Here is a 16345-nt window from a genome sequence, read left to right on the forward strand (position 1 = left end):
CCTCCTCGCGGAATTGAAATGAACCCCACCAATAGTGCGAGGTGTTTGGAGGCTAAACCTCTAGAAGACCGTGCGTCATGGGGGAGGGGGGCACCTTTCCTTTGATCATGGCAGCGGAGCTCGAGGAGTTAGGATGCCACCATTTGACGGAGCACCACAGAGGGAGCAAGATGACAACAAGTCCTATTGCGTCCTGCCTAGGACCGCGGAGGGACAAGTAGACACTTGGGGGCTACTAATGAGGAATCCAAAGACCAAGGTGCCCCTGCCCCTACCCTTGAAGGATGTGCGGCCATGTTACTAGGATTCTATGGCACCCCGAGATCCCTCTCTCAAACGATCAAAGGGAGAGATTTTGTGACCTGAACTCGATCGGCTATACAAGGCGGGTTAGGGACCCCCACGGGGGAAGGTAGAGAAACCCTAGGGCTTACTTGCTTTCCAAGAACCCCTCACTTGGCCCCCAAGGAATTAGGATTTTAATATCTAAGATCTTGTCGGCGATCCTCGAGATCTTCGGCGACCACCATAATGCAAGAGATAACAAGACAGGAGTAGGGTCTTACCTCCCCATGTAGGGCCTGAACCTGGGTAAACCCATCACGTCTTTGCCTTACTATTCCAATCCACCGTGTGGTCGCCATTGCCGGACAAATTGTCATGCAATGATAGCACGATCAAGACAAAATTTCGACGCTACCTACTCCCCCTGCCCCCCCCCCCCCCGCCAACAGGCCCATAGCCCAAGGCCCACTCGCCCAGGCTCGCCAAGCCTCGACCCCTACAGGACCGGGAAGTCCTCCTCCCCCAACACACCACCGCCGCCAACTTCGATGTGGACCTCGGTTTTGTAACCCGACTCTGTTGTAGCCCCGCCTAAATTGTCTTTGCCGAGAGAGTATCTGGTGCATCGGTGCTTGTGGTGCTACCGGTGCACCGGGTGTCGTAGTGCGTTTAAAAATGTTTAAAAACTGAAAAAAAAAATATAGTACATTGCCACAACACCGGTCTATGTTGTCACAAAAATCCAACTCAAAATTCAAAACATTGCACGAGATACAAAAAATGGGAAATTTGGCAACAATGTGATGATGGACCAAATCTAAAGCCCAACTTATGTTATGTACTCCCTCTGTAAAGAATCATAAGAGAGTGATCTAAAAGCTTTTATATTTCTTTATAGAGGGAGTACTATTTAGTGTCAATTTTTGTACCTCGAGCAATGTTTCAAATTTAGAGTTGAAATTTTACGACAACACAGACACTACACCACGACACCACATTCCCTACAGACGTGTGTTGGGGAAAGTACAACATACCATCAGACTGTCGGTCGGGAAAACTTGTATCAGACTGTCGGTTGGCAATACAAACATGTAGCATCTAATTGTCGGTCGGGAATACTTTACTATCCCACGTCACATTATCGGTCGGGAACGCTTCACTTCCCCTTGGATTGTTGGTCGGCAATGAACGCCGACCGATTGTCTGCGGGTACTGGGCCGGCCAGGTAGCTGCGCGCGGGGGGATGAAAACTTGGCGCGGAAACAGCCCACTCCTTTTCTCGTCCTGCCTCCACCCCGTTCCACAGACTGCCCCCAAATCTCGTTCTGCCTCCAAACCTAAATCCTCCACCACCGCCGCCGCCGCCGCCGCTCGAGCCCTCTCTCGCCGCTCGTGCTCTCTCCCCGTCCGGCTACGTGCTCTCCTGGCGGCGAGTCTGTAGCCCCGTCTCCCGCTCGTTCTCCAGTGTCTCCACCGCCGACCCCACACCATCCTGCCACGGCCACGCGCTCCACTGCTGCTCCCCGGCTAGTGCTCTCTCCAGCCAGCCACCACGCGTAAGCTTCCAGCGAGGCTGACGCCACCCTGCCTGGCCCGTACTCCCCATTCTCCACCGTCGTATCCACCATTGCCATCGAAGTAGTACAGAAGAGATCTTGGCGCCGGCGAGAGGGGGCTCGGGATAGGGCTAGTGAGGGGCTTTGGATATAGAGGAGAAAAGATGCCCTCGGTTCCTCCCCTTTCGGCCTTCCCCGGCCGGATCTGCTCCCCTTCATCCACCCCGCCTGAATCCCCGAGCTCCTCCCTCAGGTAGTTCCTCTGCTCACCTCTCTTCCCCTGCTTGTGCTGCTGCCTACTTGCTGCTTGCTACTACTGCGTGACCGTGTGCCTGCTTGCTGCTTGCTACTGCTCCTGTGGTGCTTGTTGCTTGTGTGGTTGTGGTGTGCTAGCTGATTTTCTGCCGCGTGTGCTTGCTGTGGTGTGCGGTGTGCTGCTAGCCAAGGTTGTGCTGCTGAATGTTGATGTTCTACTGCCTACTGATTGGTGATTAATCCAATTTCTTCCTTGGAAATAGCATTAGGCAGTATACATGTCAATAGGTTCTCCCCTTGAAAACTGAAACTTTGCTACGAATTGTAATTCTGTTAAACCTTGTAAGCAATGAACTGTACATTATCTGAGACAACTTTATATGAAGAGAATAACAAAAATATTTTGTATACCACCAACAGGTAAGAAGTGGCATTGAGCTAAACATACTTAATAAGAGGAGAATATAGACACTGATTTATCTCTAGACATGGTTCAGTCTTGCTGTTACACTCAAATGTTTGTAAACAAAACTTTTTCTTCGGGACAGGTGAAAAATAATGTGTTCTTTTCAGAAGAGTACAGATGAAATTGTGTTGCTGTAAACAAATAAGGCGGACCATCTAATACAACATTGTTTCAGAATATGTGGTTTTGGAATGATTATTCCATTTTTTCTTATGAGACCTGGGTAACAAGATAAAAGTTTCTTAGATGGTATACTATTCTGTTGATTCTTTTCCCCTCATCTTTTACATTTTACGATGCTATTTACTGCTTAGCAAATGCTTTTGCCGCTACTGTTCTTAATCATCCGAGTTCTTAGTCCTTTCATTTATGTAGGAATGTCTGAAGAGAGTTATCCCCTATGGGCACATGGATATTGCATAATCAGTCTTTTCAAGGGAATAATTTGCCTAAAGAAGGTGAAGCAATCAGCTAAGCAATGAAACTGGAGTCAAGTAAAGAGAAATATTCCAGTCGCAATCAAGAGGTGAATCGTAAACATTCTGAAGGAGACAAGTCATCCACCCATCCAACAGAAAGTGTAGACAGTTTAAAGCTAACAGCACTTGATCTGGGCAATAACAGCGCATCAGTTTCATCTAGTTCTGACATAAGAAGGTAACGCACTTCTATGTTCCACTGTACATCTATTTTTACATGTATGTCTCAATCACTATGTTTCTAGTCTTCACTGTGTAGGTATATGTCTCTTGCAAGTGTGCTATTTATTGCAGTGGCATACTCGTGGATGCTTCTACTATGCGCACCTTTTTTTTTGAGGGAAAAAAAATGCCTATATGGCTTGTCTATGCGCACCTTGCTTTGACTGACTTTATTGCTTGTCTATCTAAGGCCTATATATAATTGTCGGCGTATATTATCAAATAGTGTTAGGCACATTTGCTTACCTATTTAAGACAACATGGATTCTTTTTTATTACTGCTCTGTTTTATAAAAACTGGCCGTTTGTTTTCTATTTTTATCTTGGCACATATGTTGTCTCCTTGGTTGACTGTTTATTTAGCCTGGTTGACTGTTTCTAGCAACGCTGGAAAAAAACTGCTTTTAGCACATGGGTATGTCGTGTGTTTATGATGATAAAGCGGCCAATATTAATTTGTAAATGTCATGAGCGATAATTTCATGTTTTTAACTTTTGGACGGCAATACAAATTGCACCTCGCTCACGCTGGTGCTATTACGTGTGCCAACCGGACTACTGCTTTTTTTTCCTTAATCGTGTTTGGCTCCCGTCGGACTACACACTTTTTTCCCTATGATTGTAACCGTGTTTGGCTCCAGCGTAAACATATATCTGTTTGTACGTGACAGATTGTACCCAATAGATGTTCTACGTAACTTTGTTCATCTCTTTAGCTCAGCCGTTATAATTAAAATCAATGGATACTATTTTTTTTAGCATTTGTGGATTAAGGTGATGGCTTGTTCTTCTTCTATTTTAATTATATAATCGATACCTACACCTCTACATTTCCAATTGCAGTCTGGAGATTCAAATTTAGATATGAAAACTATATGGGGTTTTCAATTCTTCGGGAATGTTACTACATATATTTTTACAGGTTTCTCTCTGAGGCTAATTTCAATTTCACACCATCCTGGGTGGTACTGTGCATGTAGTACATGCTCTGCTTCATCTTCTTTTTGCTCAAACCTCCATCTGTCAAGTTCTATCGCGAAAAAAAAACAGCTACATAGATATCACCGGTAGGGGCCTGACAAAATGTTACATATCTCAGTTTTGTCATTTAAACCCATTTGATGTCTCTATCTTCATAACTCTGTCTTGCTCTACCTTCAGATAGCCATAAACATTCAGTTCAGAGCTGGATATTGTTTGCTGCTATAATCATACCTACAACACAGTTCTACATTTCTAATTGCAGTCTGGATATTCATATTCAGATATGAAAATATATGCTCTTGTTTGCAGCCCAATGCAGAAAGATACCAAGGGTGCCTCCTTCCCCGCTAGTGATAATGAATTCTCTTCAGTTGAAGGCAGCTTAGAGGAAATATCATGCTCTCCAGCTATGGTGTGGAATATTAACTTGGGATTTTGACTTGCAGATATTCAAGCTGGAGGATGTGGCGATGGGAATATGGATCAATGAGATGAAGAAGGAAGGCTTTGATGTCAAGTACGAGAATGATGGAAGGATCTTGGTGGGTATCTAGTTGCCCACTACCAGGAGCCAATGTAGATGATGTGCCTCTAGGGCAAATTCCAGAAAACAAAGCGACATATTTTTTGCTCTCAAACAATGAACCATAATGTTTGCTCTAGTTAATTAATTAAATTAGTTTATGTAAAATTTGGATGTGAAAAGTAATGAATGTGTGTTATTATTGTTTGCTTTCTGGTTAACGACATGCACGTTACTGTAATGAATTTTCTAAGTTGATTGATATTCCGTTGATAACATGAAATCTAGCTATATGGGAGGGCTAATGCTAGGCCCACCAGAATGTTGGCTGGGAAAGAATGCCCTGTGTGATAGTTGGTTGGGACAGGCCCATAGCAGCCCCAACGGATTGTCGGTCGGGAAAGAATATTGTGTCAGATAGTCGGTCAGGAAAGGCCCATCACAGCCCCAACGGATTGTTGGTTGGGAAAGAATACCGTGTCAGATAGTTGGTCGGGAAAGGCCCATGGCAGCCCCAACGCATGTTGGTTGGGAAAGAATACTGTGTCAGATAGTCGGTCGGGAAAGGCCCATGGCAGCCCCAACGGACTGTTGGTCGGGAAAGGCCCATAGCAGGCCCAACAGAATGTTGGTCGGGAAAGATACATCATAGCTGACAACCAGTCGGTCGGGAAAGGGTTTCCCCGTCTGGACTTTCCCCAACAGACAGGGTCGGTCGGCAATAGGCTTTCCCGACCGACTGTCTATCGGCGTAACATGTATTCCCGACCAACCTGGCTGTCGGGGATGTAGTGTTGTGGTGTAGTGAGACTAATGTTGTGTGAATGTGCTATTTTTTCAAAAAATCCAAACATTTCTAAACACGCTACTTTGTTTGGTGCACTAGTAGCACCACAAACATCGGTGCGCCAGATACTTTCCTTGTCTTTGCCTGCCCGCGGCGCCACCCAAGGACCACACGCGCACCGACAAGATGAAATAAGGTCCCACGCTCCTCTCCATCATGTCACACAATAAAAAGATGCACATAGATAGATACATGGTCTAAATCATCCAAAGAGTGAGATGGAACAAGATAGTTCTTCCCCAAATCCTAGGACAACAAGGGCTTGAATCCATAGAAGGATATTCCCTAAGAAGAGGTCTTGAATCCCTGAGGATCTTCTCAAATGAAGTGTCTCTTTCTCTCTCTCAAGAGGAGTCCCACAAGGGAAGAGATACATAAGCTAAGCTCTAGCGTAGTTCTAATCTTAGCTAACCCTAGAAATAAGGAGGTAAGGTGAGGGGGGGGTCTATTTATAGTGCTAGTCGCGAAGGGGAAGTGGGAGAGAGATACAAAGTCAAAGGCCCGTGGCTGCACACAGGCAGTTACTGGATGTTCGGTGGGTGTCGAACGTTCGATGGCTCGGGAGGGTCCAGGCATCCGGTGCGCGTCGGGCTTCCGCCAGTTTGCTTCTGGTCATGTGACGCCGGATTTCTGGGAGATGTCGGACTTTTGGCGGGTGGGACTGATCGGACGTCTGGCCACTGAGCACTCAACCGCTGGCCTTTTGGTCGGCTGGGCGTGGTCGCGTCGAACATATGTTGACTTTTTTTATCTATCTACGTGTAGAGAAGATGATTCACCTTTATGTATGTGAAGTAGATGTGGCACGTGTCACCTGTCAAACGGGCTCTTGACATGGTTATGTCTGTAGGATGCTCCGCATCACCGAGTGTGTGCTCATTGTGTTTTGTATCTTCTTGATGCTCATTGTGAGTCAATAAAAATCCACTCTTTATACAAAAACTAAGATCAATTACTTAAAAAACGTGTACTCCCTCCGTCCGGAAATACTTGTCGGAGGAATGGATGTATCTAGACATACAGCTGTCCGCATGCTTTTTCCTTCTTCTCCATATGACATGCATCGTATAAAAAAAAGAAAATACACTTGGCTTGTGTTTTTCTTTGGAGAAGATGTGGCTTGTGTATTTTTCTTTTTATTCAAGATGTGGCGTGTATTTGAAGAGGCAAATTTCGTGCATAGGCGCGGTGGGTGAATCCAGATTTGTGTTCCGTATAAAGCGGAAGGAGTGGGCCCGAGGCCGCCGCCCATAGACACTACCGGACTCGCGGGCTATGCCTACGGCCCAGGGCCGTCGGCATAGGTCCTCTGCCGTCGGCATAGATCTATGCCTACGGCCGCCGTCGGCATAGCCCCGTCGGCGTAGATCACGTCAGCGTAGATGTGTCAGACCGTCGGCGTAGTATAGCCGTCGGCATAGGTGTATATGCCGACGGCCGTGGGATAGCCGTCGGCATAGTTTAGCTGTCGGCGTTGTTTTCCGTCTGACGGCAACGGACGGCGCCGTCAACAGCGCGATTCAGGAGACGACACGTGGCGGGATTCAGGAGATGACACGTGGCGCAGGTATGCCGACGGCTTGGCCGTCGGCATAGATGCAAATCTATGCCGACGGCCTAGCCGTCGGCATACCTGCGCCACGTGTCGTCCCCCGGCTTCTCCTGGCGGCAGGGCTATGCCTACGGCAAAACCGTCGGCATAGATTTCCATCTATGCTGACGGCTTTGCCGTAGGCATATGTCTGCCACGTGGCAGCTCCTGGTTTCTCCTGGCAGCAGGGCTATGCCTACGGCAAAGCCGTCGGCAGAGTTTGCCACGTGGCAAGCCCTGGTAACTCCTGGGCGTATATATGCCGACGGCTTTGCCGTAGGCATAGTTTTTTTTGTTTTTTTTTATTTTCCCTGTTTTCTCTTTTCCAATTCATTTGACAGCATTTCAAAACAGAACAATATGAAATTATGCAGAAATATGACAATTCATCATGTGAACATACTCAAGTTCATCTAAACATACTCAAGTTCACCATCATCATCTAAACATACTCAAGTTCATCACATCATCTAAAGATCATCACCGATGGAAGTTCATGAACATAAAAGTAGTGCAAGACATGAAACATGATAAAAGTAGAAATATGAAAGGCATGGCACGATGGCCACATGCACGGAATCATGAAGCAAGAGCACCCCCGCCAAAAGCACCACCTCCGCCATAACCACCACCACCTCCGTCAAAAGCACCACCTCCGCCAAAACCGTCATCGCAACCACCACCACTCTGCCAGATCGGAGTGACTGGGGTCGACGGAGCAGGAGTCGAGCCACCGGTCCCCTACATGTTTCAAAAAAGATTCTAACGGTAAATATGATATGATAGTGTTTCATGAACAAGAACTAGTTTGCTAGTAGTTAGGCAAATGTACTAACCGAACCATCACTGCCTAGTGCCACCCATTCATCGAACGTGGGCACGTGTGGGGGTTCTCCCGCAGGTGGTGGTGGGGGTCCCATTTGTGGTGGATCCGTGCGGTTAGTCCAAGACGCCAACATAGCCTGAATGTTAGTTAAACAAGCAAACTAGAAGATCAGAAGGAATGAAAGTGCAAAAATTTAGGTTGGTTTTAAGAGGGCAAAACTAACCGTCATCATCTGACGGTTGTAATCATCGTTTGCCTTCACTCGTTTCAAGTACTCCCGCACCTCGAGATTCCTATGATCGACAAACTCCTTATATGCCTACATAATTTAGGTTGTTTCTAAGTGAGCAATGCTGAAAATAAACTGAGAATGCAAGATAGAAAAAGATAAGGAGGAAGTACTTACAGCATGCTGGCGGGCTAAGGGAGTCTGTGAACGCCCCGTACTCTCTAACTGGCTCGGGTTGCTAGCCCGAAGCCGTGTGTACGAGATCGAAGGAGTGATCAAGCCATCGAAACACGGATACCGGCCATTCTTCTTCCCCTGGATGGCCACCACCGCCGTGTCGTCGATCTGAGACTGGGCGACCTCAGCAACAGGAACATCCGGATGCAACTCCTGATAGTGATGAATGTAAGACCCCAGGTGCTCCTCGGTCTTGCCATAGTACTGGCTCTCGCCCTCCTTGCGATGACTCCACTCGCGGGCCAGCTTCCACGACTCCATGTCTGAGAGCGGCCTCTTCAACTTGTCCTCCTACAACGTCAAATAGAAGTCAGACATACATAAGAACATGACGTAAAGAAGAACAAAAATGCATCATGCACATAGATATACCTTCATGGCCTTGAAGCCCCAGTGGTTCCTGTTTCCTTGGCCGTGTGTCCCGTCGTCTCGACGGTTAGCCCGGGCCTTGATGCTCTTGGCAGCAAACTCTGCATCGGCGCCGAGCCACCTATCCACCAAACTCGCCCATCCGTCATGCCTTCCATAGCACCAACGAGGAACAACCTATGCAAATTTTGAAAGCATGACATGTGAGCACGAAACATATAGTTGACTGCTTGAAACAATGAAAAGTTAGTAATAGTTACCATCATGAACTGCTCCTTGCTCAAGGTAAGTCGTAGCTTCTGCGCTTGAGTTTTGGGCATCTTTTGGTGCAAGTAGTAGTGGTAGTACTGCGAGACGGCAACCCAGCGCACCTCGTACTGCAACTGACGAGCTTTCTTCTTCGCAGCCGCAAGCAAGACCACGTCGGCTCTGGCCTTGTGCTCGTCAAGAACTCTATAGAGTTGCTGCAATCATGCAAAAACCAGAAGCAAACAAGGCATGAGTTGAGTGATTCAATGATAAACTATGAACGAAACTGAAGACAAGTGATTCAGAAGAGAACTTACCCAAAATTTGGTGATCACGGCCTTAGCGGTCGTCCCGTACTCCGCGTTGCTGCAAGCCTCGTAGTGGGCCCAGCTCGTGGCCAAAACCCGCTGCTGCGGGTCCCTGTCTGGCCGCGGGCAGAATAGGCCAGGCCAAAACTCCTTCAACAGGACAGTGATAAGGCCGTTCGGTTTACGGCCCTTTCCGTGAAGGATCCAGTTTCTGCAAAAGAATCAAATGATTGCCATGTGTACAATAAGAAAATGTTGTCATGTGTTGAAAATATGATTGAGAGGCACTTACTCTGTCCCCACAGGTTCAATGAGCCACTTGTGCTCCTCGATAGAAGGTGGTGTAGGTAGTCCGGCATTACCACGCAGCCACCCCTGCGAAGAACCCGGTGGCAAGTCACCCCACAACGCGGGATCAACCTCCCCTCCACCCTCCTCGGCCTCCTCCTCGCCCTCCTCCTCGGCCTCCTCCTCCTCCTCACCCTCCTCCTCGGCCTCCTCCTCGCCATCAGGAACATACTCCTCCTCCTCAGACTCAGAAGGTGCCTCTGTATAGGAGGGCATCGAAGAAGACCCTCCTATTTCAGACACGGCCCGGAGTTTTTTGCCCCGGTTGCCTCTCCCCCACCTCCTCCTCCTCTAGGGGCTCTCCCCCCACCGCCTCCTCCTCTAGGGGCTCTCCCCCCACCGCCTCCTCCTCTAGGGTCTCCTCCCCCGACCCCTCCACCTCCCTGTGAGGTGTCATCCTCGCGTAGTCGGGAGGGAACCTTGTGGGCTCGTCCACTCCGAGTAAGTCCTTTAAATTTACTGAGGAAACTAGCGCCGCTGGACTTGCCCATGATTATTAAACCTGCATTGAGAAGAGAATAAACAATTAGTAAGGATATCACTTAAACAAGCATACAGGAAAAACATTAATACCAGAAGAGCACATTAAGCATACTATTGTAATGATCATTAAAAGAACTTACATTTTCTAGAACCCATATGAATCATCACTATTGTAATCTATTTGTGGACCGGTCTCATCATCACTATCACGCATATCTTCTTCGTTGTCTGACGGAGGTGGAGGCTCTTCCTCATCGTCAGCGTCTTCATTTAACTTTTCAAGCATAATTATGTCTCTTTGATTCACAACTGCCTCACCATCAATCCGTGCGTCGTCGTCGTTTGGGTCCAGGTCAACATAACCCAAGTCATCATCCTCGTTGTTTCGGACCACGTCATCATGTTCCTCTTGATAGAACACTCCCTCGTATGTCATGGGGTTTATGTTGTAGTAATCATCATCGTTCGGGTCCGGTAGCTTACCATGCGGCGACACCTTGAACACAACTTCCCAACCCTTTAGGTACTCTTTCTGGCATGGGTAAGGCAGATAATATACTTGTGTGGCCTGGGTAGCGGCGATAAAGAGATCAGCTCCGGCATAGACGGTTGATGGTTTAACTTCAACTAAACCAACAGAAGGCGTATGTCTCAGACCCTTTTTGGGGTCGAACCATCGGCATTTGAACACAGTGAGACTTAGGTGTTCGCGGCCACGTTTGAATGTAAGCTCGTATATTTTTCCTACCCTTCCGTAGTAATCTACTTCATTATCTCCTTCAGTGAAGACTCCGGTATTTATGGTTTTGGGATCAGGCCGACTGTTCTGGTGCTCCTCTGTATGGAAGCGATACCCATTCACATCATACTTTTCGCATGTCATGACAACAGGATCAAAACCCATGGAAACCCATCTCAAATCTTCATCCATTGATTCGGTCGGATCATTTCCCTACAAGTTTAATTGAAATTATAGGGTGCATGAGTTTAATTGAAATTATAGGGTGCATGAGTTTAATTGAAATTATAGGGTGCATGAGTTTAATTGAAAGTGTGAAAAATTACTTTCTCGATGAACCACGCAACGAAATTTTTCCTTCCATCAGCACCCTTTCGGAGAAGAGCAAGTGCCTCCGCTTCAGAAGGAGGCAGCATATACGGGCCAACAGCTGTATGGATTAGACAACATACCATATGGATTGAACCCATCACCTGTTATAGCAATTCTGACATTCCCAGCCTCGGCTGCTTCCTCCGGGTACTCTATATCGAGTGACTTCCATGCTTCACCTCCTGATGGATGTACAATTTTTTTTGGATTGTACCTTTTCCCTTCCTTGTGCCACTTCATCATTTTGGCAGACTCCTCGGTGATGAAAAGGCGCTGCAGTCTTTTTATAAAATCAAGATACCGAAGAACCTTCACAGGGATTTTTAGCTGCTGCTTCTGACCATGCTTATCGACCACCTCAATATACCGAGAGGAACCGCACTTCCTACAGTACTTGTCATCCGCATACTCATGCCTAAACAAAAGGCAATTCTTTGGACAAACATGTATTTTCTCATAGTCCATCGAGAGCGCCTTCATGATTTTCTTCGTGCCGTACATGGTTTTCGGCAGTTCATGGCCCTCAGGCAGGCTGTTAGCCCATACTCCCAGAAATGCTTCGAAGCAACCACGGCTACAGCCGTACTCAGCCTTGACTGCCATCAGTTGCGAGATGGCATCCAGCACAGACAGCTTGGCACCCTCATAGAGAGGTTTCTTTGACGAGGCCAAGATTTCCAGGAAGGCCTTTGCGGTTTCCTCCGGCTCCTCCGGTTCATTCGCTGAATGTGACGGAGGTGTTGGCTGTGCAGCAAAGACATCATCTAGCATGTCTCTAACCCCATCGTCCTCATAACCAGCGACGCGTTGTCGTATCACATCCTCTCTACCACGGTCCCGTTGGGCAAAGTTTATCGGCATATTAAAGTTGGGCATAAATCCATGCGTGCGAAGGTGCTTAGTCATCTCACTCTTATCTCTGCGGATACGCCTCTTACACCTGGCACACGGGCATTCTGGCACCATCCTCATTGGACTACGGATATCTCTTTCAAAAACACATCAGTTTTCTCGACCCACTCTGTTGTTACTTGATTCCGACGGAAAAACCCACTATACATCCACTGATTATCTGCCATCTCTGCTTTATTGGAAGCCACACAACAAAATTAAGGATTCATTTAAATTACTCACATCAATATTTTATTTTTTACAAGGTTGACGAGAAACGACATTTAATCCACCTACATCTCTAATAGGTAAAGATGGGTCCTAATCCCACCCGAGAATGTGTAGATTGAGTACGTTGCCCATGCTCTACCCCATTCCGAGACAAAATTTCGGCAGCACCTCCCCGCTGTTCTCCAAATACACGTCTCGGCAAAATGCCGAGAGAATGTGCATCCGGAGAACAACAGGGAGGCGCCACCGAAATCCTGTCTCGGAACGGGGTAGAGCATGAACAACGTACCCAATCTACACATCCTCGGGCTGTCCGTGGAAAGCGCTGGACAATCCGAAAGAGCTGCGGTGATAAATATGCAATTGAATGCATATTTATCGATGCAACCCTTTCGGACGGGAGACCTAGGTTACGCGACTTGATGTGAAAATTTAATCTAGTGACATGATTAAAAGAACGTATGAGGTGGTGGATTTGTAGCTCACCCTCGGATGTAGATGATGTAGTCGATCAGCGAAGGGACAATCAAAGACCAAGAGCTCCAACGTCAATGATCACTCCACCGGAGGCAACACCAGAAATCCTCTAAATTCCACCAAATGAAAAAAATTAGGTCATCACATCACATATAAAGCATCATCACACATCACATCATATCACAAACTTGTTTTAGCAAGACCAACTTAATGAAGTAACCACTCATCATATCCAAATTTTAACTTTCGTCTCTCTATCTTCACAAAAAAATTACTCTTCCCTCTCATCTCATCTTCACAATACATATATCTATAATATTGAGTATGTATCTAAAAACATAGTAAAACTACACAAATATCCATTCATCTCATCTATCTATCTCACATTGTGCACTTAATTTTTTTCACATTTATACTCTCTTTCATTTCATTCATCTATCTAACATCCATCTATCTAATCATCTATTACTATACATATATATGCATTCATCTACAACATTACTACACAAAAAGGTAAAAAAAATCTTACCTACGGATGAGGGGGCGACCACCGGAGCAGGGGACGACCACCGGAGCAGGGGGCGGCCGGTCGGGGCAGGGGACGACCACCGGAGCGGCAGGGGGCGGTCGCCGGAGGGGCCGGCCGGTCGGACCAGCAGGGGGCCGGCCAGGCTAGGCCGAGGGCCGGCCGGGGCGGCGTCCATGCAGGGAGGAGGAAGGGGCGGGGCCGGGGTCGAGGAGGAAGGGGCGGGGGCGGCTGGAGCAAGGGAGGGGCGGGGGCGGCTGGAGCGGGGGCGGCTGGAGCGAGGTGCGGCGGCGGCGGCTGGAGCAAGGGAGGGGCGGGGGCGGCTGGAGCGAGGTGCGGCGGCGGCGGCTGGAGCAAGGGAGGGGCGGGGGCGGCTGGAGCGAGGTGCGGCAGCGGCGGCAGGTCGGGGTGGGGGGTGCGGCGGCGGCGCAGGTCGGGGTCGGGGGGTGCGGCGGCGGCAGCTCGGGGCGTGGGTGAGTAAGTGAGTGGATGGGGAAGAACCAGAGTGGATAAGGTCATCTATGCCGACGGCTAAGCCGTCGGCATAGCTCAGGGCGCCACGTGGCACCTATGCCGACGGCTTAGCCGTAGGCATACCTTTTTTTTATTTTTATTAGCCACGTCACGGATCCGCGTATAAGCTTCCCTATGGCCGCAGCTATGCCGACGGCATATTTTTATTTTTACTTTTCTTATTTTGTATAAATTTTGTAATGTTTTCTTATTTTTTAATAAATATTTTAATGTTTTCTTATACATATATGAGGGCCCGGTACGACGCTCCGGTGGCATTGCTACCCCCAGGGCCCCCGTCCCGCCTAACCCTGGAGCGGTTGACCACGGGATCTAGCCCTTTGACTTTGCACGGACGGGCCTTGACCAGTGGACCTCTCCACCCGGTTGTGTCGGGTCGGCCCAGAGAGACACCGGGGAGCAACATCTGGGCCAAACCCACAGCTAAATCCACTCCGTGTAGACCCGATGCGGTAGTTTCCCCCCTCCAGGTGCCGGCGGCGGCGCCGTCCGTGAGGGGGGCCACGCACCGGAGACGCGTGCGGCCTCTTCGGACATGCCACAACACCACCCCGCATGTATGAAGGCCCGGTACGACGCTCCGGTGGCATTGCTACCCCCCAGGGCCCCCGTCCCGCCTAACCCTGGAGCGGTTGACCACGGGATCTAGCCCTTTGACTTTGCACGGACGGGCTTTGACCAGTGGACCTCTCCACCCGGTTGTGTCGGGTCGGCCCAGAGGGACACCGGGGAGCAACATCTGGGCCAAACCCACAGCTAAATCCACTCCGTGTAGACCCGATGCGGTAGTTTCCCCCCTCCAGGTGCCGGCGGCGGCGCCGTCCGTGAGGGGGGCCACGCACCGGAGACGCGTGCGGCCTCTTCGGACATGCCACAACACCACCCCGCATGTATGAGGGCCCGGTACGACGCTCCGGTGGCATTGCTACCCCCCAGGGCCCCCGTCCCGCCTAACCCTGGAGCGGTTGACCACGAGATCTAGCCCTTTGACTTTGCACGGACGGGCTTTGACCAGTGGACCTCTCCACCCGGTTGTGTCGGGTCGGCCCAGAGGGACACCGGGGAGCAACATCTGGGCCAAACCCACAGCTAAATCCACTCCGTGTAGACCCGATGCGGTAGTTTCCCCCCTCCAGGTGCCGGCGGCGGCGCCGTCCGTGAGGGGGGCCACGCACCGGAGACGCGTGCGGCCTCTTCGGACATGCCACAACACCACCCCGCATGTATGAGGGCCCGGTACGACGCTCCGGTGGCATTGCTACCCCCCAGGGCCCCCGTCCCGCCTAACCCTGGAGCGGTTGACCACGGGATCTAGCCCTTTGACTTTGCACGGACGGGCTTTGACCAGTGGACCTCTCCACCCGGTTGTGTCGGGTCGGCCTAGAGGGACACCGGGGAGCAACATCTGGGCCAAACCCACAGCTAAATCCACTCCGTGTAGACCCGATGCGGTAGTTTCCCCCCTCCAGGTGCCGGCGGCGGCGCCGTCCGTGAGGGGGGCCATGCACCGGAGACGCGTGCGGCCTCTTCGGACATGCCATAACACCACCCCGCATGTATGAAGGCCCGGTACGACGCTCCGGTGGCATTGCTACCCCCCAGGGCCCCCGTCCCGCCTAACCCTGGAGCAGTTGACCACGGGATCTAGCCCTTTGACTTTGCACGGACGGGCTTTGACCAGTGGACCTCTCCACCCGGTTGTGTCGGGTCGGCCCAGAGGGACACCGGGGAGCAACATCTGGGCCAAACCCATAGCTAAATCCACTCCGTGTAGACCCGATGCGGTAGTTTCCCCCCTCCAGGTGCCGGCGGCGGCGCCGTCCGTGAGGGGGGCCACGCACCGGAGACGCGTGCGGCCTCTTCGGACATGCCACAACACCACCCCGCATGTATGAGGGCCCGGTACGACGCTCCGGTGGCATTGTTACCCCCCAGGGCTCCCGTCCCGCCTAACCCTGGAGCGGTTGACCACGGGATCTAGCCCTTTGACTTTGCACGGACGGGCTTTGACCAGTGGACCTCTCCACCCGGTTGTGTCGGGTCGGCCCAGAGGGACACCGGGGAGCAACATCTGGGCCAAACCCACAGCTAAATCCACTCCGTGTAGACCCGATGCGGTAGTTTCCCCCCTCCAGGTGCCGGCGGCGGCGCCGTCCGTGAGGGGGGCCACGCACCGGAGACGCGTGCGGCCTCTTCGGACATGGCATAACACCATCTGATTGTGGTAGGTCATCCGATATATATGAACACTTGGAGCAAAGTCCCCTTCGTATAGACCCGATGCGGTTGTTCCCCATTCCAGTTGTCGGCTGGCGGCG

General features: G+C 50.0%; 2 protein-coding genes and 3 long non-coding RNA genes across 5 annotated transcripts; 1 reads left to right on the forward strand and 4 right to left on the reverse strand.

Moving 5' to 3' along the window:
• The first annotated feature begins 1561 nt into the window (after positions 1-1561).
• LOC125544430 (uncharacterized) lies at positions 1562-4972 on the forward strand. The gene is made up of 3 exons (XR_007299459.2): positions 1562-2094; positions 2938-3219; positions 4694-4972. It is a non-coding gene; the product is annotated as an uncharacterized LOC125544430 (long non-coding RNA).
• A 2916-nt stretch (positions 4973-7888) lies between these two features.
• LOC125545146 (uncharacterized) lies at positions 7889-8332 on the reverse strand. Its single transcript, XR_007299928.2, has 3 exons — positions 8258-8332; positions 8045-8170; positions 7889-7949 (listed from the first exon to the last, which is right to left on the reverse strand). It is a non-coding gene; the product is annotated as an uncharacterized LOC125545146 (long non-coding RNA).
• Positions 8333-8373: 41 nt separating this feature from the next.
• Positions 8374-10031, reverse strand: LOC125532635 (uncharacterized). The gene is made up of 6 exons (XM_048696622.2): positions 9719-10031; positions 9436-9637; positions 9130-9333; positions 8873-9046; positions 8562-8791; positions 8374-8398 (listed from the first exon to the last, which is right to left on the reverse strand). Exons 1-6 carry the CDS (start codon positions 9988-9990, stop codon positions 8374-8376), a joined length of 1107 nt encoding a protein of 368 aa, XP_048552579.2. The 5' UTR covers positions 9991-10031.
• Positions 10032-10079: 48 nt separating this feature from the next.
• Positions 10080-13674, reverse strand: LOC147988787 (uncharacterized). The gene is made up of 3 exons (XR_015619033.1): positions 13497-13674; positions 12977-13076; positions 10080-10276 (listed from the first exon to the last, which is right to left on the reverse strand). It is a non-coding gene; the product is annotated as an uncharacterized LOC147988787 (long non-coding RNA).
• Positions 10338-11869, reverse strand: LOC147988788 (uncharacterized). Its single transcript, XM_087542706.1, has 2 exons — positions 11678-11869; positions 10338-11209 (listed from the first exon to the last, which is right to left on the reverse strand). The coding sequence occupies exons 1-2, from the start codon at positions 11867-11869 to the stop codon at positions 10403-10405; spliced, it is 999 nt and encodes a 332-aa protein (XP_087398832.1). The 3' UTR covers positions 10338-10402.
• Positions 13675-16345: the final 2671 nt, after the last annotated feature.

This window comes from Triticum urartu, chromosome 1A, assembly GCF_056163025.1.
Source record: "Triticum urartu cultivar PI428250 chromosome 1A, HENAU_Tu73, whole genome shotgun sequence".
NCBI classification, from domain to species: Eukaryota; Viridiplantae; Streptophyta; class Magnoliopsida; order Poales; family Poaceae; genus Triticum; species Triticum urartu.